Here is a 6,000-nt window from a genome sequence, read left to right as displayed (position 1 = left end):
GGTATCCCTAGGCTGTAATGTAAATATTGCATTTTCTCAGAAAAGACCGTGTTTACAGCAAAAATCCTGAAGAGAATGATCCTACTTACCAGAACAAATATGCGGTAGTTGTTCTGGTGACTATAGTGTCCCTTTAATCTGAATTTGCATTCATTTGGTTCCAGTGTGTTGCATTTCCCTTCCATGAATTGTCAGGATTAAAATATAACAAAATAGCCACATGGTTCAACTTCACCAGCCCAGCTATTTATTATAGTTTGGGTATTTTGGCCCCAAATTTGCAGTTCTTATATTAGTTCCTAGCTTTTACGATAACCCTGTAAGTAGCTGATTATTTCAATCTCTCAAGTTTCCAGTGTTGAGGATTCAAGCACAATAGAGAGGCAAACTTTGTTATTCCTGTATTTAATTATATTCCAGTAAGGTGGGAAACACTAAGCGGAATGAGGTATCAGTTCCGTCTTTATTCATTGGTCTTTCAGATTTGATTAAACCAAACAGATGCTATTGAGCTTTCTTAGCTTTAAAGTCAATGTGCAAAATAGCAGAGCTGTTTGATTTCCTTTTAGCTCAGTTTTGGTTAACATCCATAAGAACCAAGGTCTTCCCGAAGTTTGAGATTTTCTGCTTCATTAACTGTGTTTGTTACAGGGAGATTTTCAATTAACTCGTGTCTCGTTGATTCTCTCAGTAACAGAACAAAACAACATGGATCCTGCCATGCATTACAAACCAATTTAATCCCTTTTCACAAAAATAGTATTAAATATTCATTTATGGGAGACATTTCTCCCCATTTCAAATAATGGGATATTTTTGCTTTGAGAAACAGTTCAATTTCCTGTCTGATCTAAAATCTTCCTGTGTAAGGATTGAATGTCTTTATTTTTCTTCTGTTAGTGCTACTTACCAAAGGGGTTTTAATGCATTTAATATTAAGAATATTAATAGAAAATAGCAGAAGTTTAAATAAATGGTCTATATTATTGAGCCTGGAATCTCTACAGTTCAGAGAGAGCTGTTTATGGAAATTACAGAGAGATAAATTAAAGGGACACTATAGTCACCAGAACAACTACAGATTAATGTAGTTGTTCTGGTGAGTGCTTTGCTTAATAAATTAGGATATTCTGGCATTTGGTTACATTTGGAAATTAGGCCTGAATTGCAATCTAGTGTCTGCTAAAAATATCCACGAGTTTGGAATTGAAATACAAGTAAATCAGGGGTTTCCTGGACACCAATTAGCCACTGGGGAAACACAGAACACACCCTATTTTTCTCCAACATGTATAACAGGATTGACCATAAGGTGACCTAAGGCAGCTGCCTATGGACCAGGGGTTGGACAGGGGTCGCAGAGCCACGAATATACTTGGGCAAGCTTGGCCCCATGCACTATCCCTAAATGAAGAGTTAAGGGGGCGCTCCCTACATTTAGTGCAAACCTTACAAAAGGAACTCAAGGAGCACTATAACTATGTATTAAGATCTCAATTCAATATTCCGTACAGGATTTAAAGTGTCTCTGTCACCCCAAACCTACCTTTCTCCTATTATTTCCTCTTCGCTTTCAGAATTGGTTCTTATTTTCTTCATTTATGATCTATTTCTCTTTAAAACATAGATAAAGTAGGGACTGCTTTGTCTTGTGTAGTTTTCCTACACTTGACAATCTTGATAAAGGCAAACTTCACCCTTTTGTTAGTGTGACAAAGGAAGTGCAGCTTGCCTTAAACTCCACCCTTTTGTCACAATTCTCAGGTGTAGGAAAAAAAAATATATATATATATAAATATATATATATAAAGTAGTCCCTACTTTGTCTTAGATATTTAAGAGAAATAGATCAGAAATTAAGAAAATAAGAACAGTTTATGAAAGAGAAAGAGAAGAGGAAACAATCGAAGAAAGGTAAGTGTGATGTGACAGAGACAATTGAAATATTGGGTACCAGAGTCTTTTGATTGCTAACCTTGACTGCCCTGAAGTTTGTAAACTACATTTCCCATAATGCTCTCCCAGCCCTTAGAACATGAACAGATGACCTTTCATGCTATGTTGGTATTGCATCACAAAGTTCAATGTTCCATTCATTGCAAGATGAAGCAAAAGGTTAATCTTCATAATGCATCAAATGAAAAATGTTTAAATATTAATGGTACCAGACTCTTTGTTTTGTCTGAACTCTAAATCTAGTTAATCTAGACTAATTAAAATCATTCAGGTGGAAAAAAATATCCAAAACATGCCAACAGTGCTAAAAAAAGAACTGTTATTCATTATGAGGAAGTTGATAACTAGGTTCCAATTGTAAAGCCAAAACAGTCTATTTAAAAAAAAAAAAAAAAACAACAGGTGCATGGGAGATGTGAACTGGTGTCACAGATCTTCCTCCAACTCTCCCTAACCAGTGTGTGCTCGTACAGGGTGTGACTGTCGTCCTCAGAACCCACTAAATTCGAGCTTCAAGATGGAGCAGGAGCAGGGAGATCTGTGCAGCCAAGGACTCAAATCTACAATTATCTGATGCTAGAAACTTCAGACCAAATTTTCATGTTTTCTAGAAAGGCTAGTGTATTGCGTCCTTCTTGTTCTGCTCCTACCCCATTCCTCTGTAATAAACAAAATACATAGATCTGGAGGAACCTGGAGTCCAGAGCAGCAGGTGTATCGAGGCTTATGATGCACAACAATAACACATTAAGCGCTAGTTTCACAAACATCAAAGTATATTTTGTTATTTGTAGATAGAGTGTCTGCTTTGAATTGGTTCGATCCATACTTGGTCTGATAGGTGACATTGTCTTCCCTACAAAATGACTGTAACAATATTTTGACCATGCTAATAAATAGTTGCCCATGATCTCAGCACGCTCCGGTTTTCGCTGCTTGATAGGCGGCTATCATATTCATTACTCCTTTTGACAGAACGCCATGTTGGAGAAGCTGAGCCTGGCGCTCGCGGCTTTCCTCAAGTTCTTTCCAATGGCTGTCTTCGAAATTGTTCTGTAAAACAAGGTAACATTAGATCCATGTTTCACTGACATACCATAACATGTTGGTGTCACGGAAATGGCGAAAACTTTAATCTACACTAAGAAAGACCTAGTTAGTACCAGATACTTTTTGCCTGCATTCTAAATCTATTTTTTTTTTTATTTTATTTTACTCCAAACTATTTAAAAATCACTCACATTGGAAAAAAATTAGACAAACACAAACAAACAAACAAACAAACATAAAAGCTATCTAAAGGAGATATTTATCCAAATGATCTTTTTCTCAGATACTATTTTCTTTTTGGCAATCTCTTTTTATTGAGGCAGTTAATAAATACAGTGAAAGTATATCAGATTTGTAAATAGGCCTGGATGCTTCTTTTTTGTGTGTGCAAAAACATAATAATTAAGGATATAATTAATGATAGAGTATGCATGACATACTTGAACTCTCAATATATTGTTCCTGTTAAAATATTGTACAAATAAATACATATTTGTGTTAAAAGGTTGTTGTTCCAAGTATAAATCTGGTTGACAATATGGAGTCAACTATTTTTCTCCTTTTATGGCAAACTAAAAATTGCTTCAGTTGGATGAACAGCATAAAGCAATAGGGTTTAAATGTTGAACATGATGGACTTGAGTCTTTTTTCAACTTAAATACTATGTAAATCTCTAAATAAACTTAAAAGACCACTATAGTGCCAGGAAAACAAACTCGTTTTCCTGGCACTATATAGTCCTTAGGACCCCCCACCCTCAGGGTCCCCCTCCCGTGGCGTTGAAGGGGTTAAAACCCCTTCAGCCACTTACCTTTATCCAGCGCCGGGCTCCCTCGGCGTTGGTGGCCTCTCCTCCCCCTCCGACGTTGGCTCCCGAGTGGAGCCGAATGCGCATTCAAACCGCCCATAGGAAAGCATTACTCAATGCTTTCCTATGGACGTTCTGTACGCTGGATGCGATTTTCAGGAGGACAGCCAGTAGAGGCTGGATTAACCTTGCAATGTAAACATAGCAGTTTCAGAGAAACTGCTATGTTTTCTCTGAAACTGCTATGTTTTCTCTGAAATTGCTATGTTTACAGCTGTAGGGTTAAAACCTGGGAGACCTGGCACCCAGACCACTTCATTTAGCTGAAGTGGTCTGGGTGACTATAGCGGTCCTTTAATATGAGTCACAAAACACAATTTTCTCTAGTGATTACAGCAGTTCCTAGAGGATGTAAAGAAATAAAAAGAGTAATAGTGTAGTATTTTTCAGGTATTTAGTTTATTGCCCCTCCCCCTTAGTTTACAGATAGCCCCCACATTCCACTCATTATTATTTAGGGCTCCTACCCACTGATTTAGTTTATAAACCCCACTTGCGGGGCCCTTTATTGGATTGAGGGGATTCTTTTTTTACAACAGTGAGCAACCACTAGCTGCTTACTGTTTAGTAGACATGCCCTTACTCGCGGCATAGTGAGTAGTGGCAGGAGGGAGATTTTAAACTCCCTTATTTACTAATACTAAGTATTTGTTAGTTAGTATTAGTAAAGTTGTCTGAAATACCAATTTCGATTGTTTAGCTTTATATTAGATAGCTCTCTAATTCTTGTAGGACTGCAATTATATTGCAATCCCACAGGGTACCGAATGATATTCCGAACTCAACATAATGACCGAATTTCGTCCAAAAACAAATGGACAAACTGTCGACATTCTGTTTGGACGAAATTCAGGGCATTTTGCCTGTGCCCTAGTCTGCATGACTGGACGCTCGGAAAGTTGAAAGGAGGCAACTCGAGAATACGGAGGAGGGGTGAGTATTATGGGAAAATTTTCTTTGACACAGGAGTTCATCTTACTTAAAGATTCTTAAGAAAGTCAAGTGTAGAAAAATACACAAGACAAAATTAGTCCCTACTTTGTCTTATGTTTTTCATTAGAAATAGCTGGAAAATGAAAAAAGACAGACAGAGTAGGAAATAGGAAGACAAGAGGAAGCGATTGAGAAGAGGTAAGTTTGGCGTGACATTGCGGCTTTAAGGGTAATGGCTGATTCATGGGATTGGGCAATGCTTCCCTTGGCCAGCAGGTGGCGTCCTGTTCTGTAGGCTCAGTAATAAATACTCAAATCTGGAGCATCTAGCTAGCTCAAAGCCAGCAAATTCAAAGAATAATAATCATTAATCTGTCCAACTGGTGACCACCTCTGCGCAGCTTTTTTTACTAACCTTGGAGGATCTGCTAATATTCCGAGAGGGCGTTAACTTTAATGACTCTGTTTGCTTTTTGCGTTCTGTCACTTTCTCTTCTAGTTTCCTCTGCAGTTCTAAGACACGATCATCGTTTGCAATGATAGCTTTACTGAGCTGAGATTTTGTTTTCTTTTCTTCATTTCTGTTGTAAAAAAAAAAAATTATGTAAATTGGTGTTCTATATAGCCATTAAGAAAAGTATATACTTCTCTGTTAATTAAAAAAGTAAGTGGCAGCATACAAATAGACTTTGTCATCAGCCATCGACTTGCGTGGTCTTCTCATGGTATTCTCATAGCTACTAAAACCAAATGTGGTCAGAATTTAGTGAGTCCGACTAATTCTGTAACATTGGTTCAGATGAGGAAATCGCTGTTTTTCTGAACTCATCCGAACCAATCTACAGCACCAGAATCGCAAATTATAATTCACTTGCTATTTGCAAGTACATGTTTATTTGAAGAGCTATTTGCCTGCTGACAGTGCTGAAAATACCTCGGCATCACGGGGGTTAATTATGTGGTGGATGAGTAGCGCTTGTTAGCCAGCCGCACCATGGAAAAAGTAGACAAAAACAAAAATAATAGTAAAGAAAAATCCTATCGAGAGTCAATAAAACCCCTTTATTGCTACAATGAAGGTATTCTGCCCCCATATGTTATCTGGCAGGTGGGGACATGTTTACTAAACATTAATACTAGCAACTGGGCAGCTGGGCAAACCTTAATAATATTGGTGTGGGGGGGGGCAATT

The 6,000-nt window shown here is 37.7% G+C and overlaps 1 protein-coding gene across 1 annotated transcript in view; it reads right to left on the bottom strand.

The window, feature by feature from the left end:
• Window positions 1–2,687: 2,687 nt before the first annotated feature.
• The window catches only part of CFAP99 (cilia and flagella associated protein 99), an 82,275-nt gene continuing 78,962 nt past the window's right edge, over window positions 2,688–6,000 (bottom strand). Inside the window, exons 15-16 of the mRNA XM_063457691.1 lie at window positions 5,224–5,389; window positions 2,688–3,009 (exon numbers count right to left, since the gene is read on the bottom strand). Coding sequence (XP_063313761.1) covers window positions 2,869–3,009; window positions 5,224–5,389 — 307 coding nt within the window. The 3' untranslated portion in view covers window positions 2,688–2,868. The remainder of the gene's footprint in view (window positions 3,010–5,223; window positions 5,390–6,000) is intronic.

This window comes from Pelobates fuscus, chromosome 6, assembly GCF_036172605.1.
Source record: "Pelobates fuscus isolate aPelFus1 chromosome 6, aPelFus1.pri, whole genome shotgun sequence".
Taxonomy (NCBI): Eukaryota; Metazoa; Chordata; class Amphibia; order Anura; family Pelobatidae; genus Pelobates; species Pelobates fuscus.
This window is presented reverse-complemented; position numbering and strand designations above follow the sequence as displayed.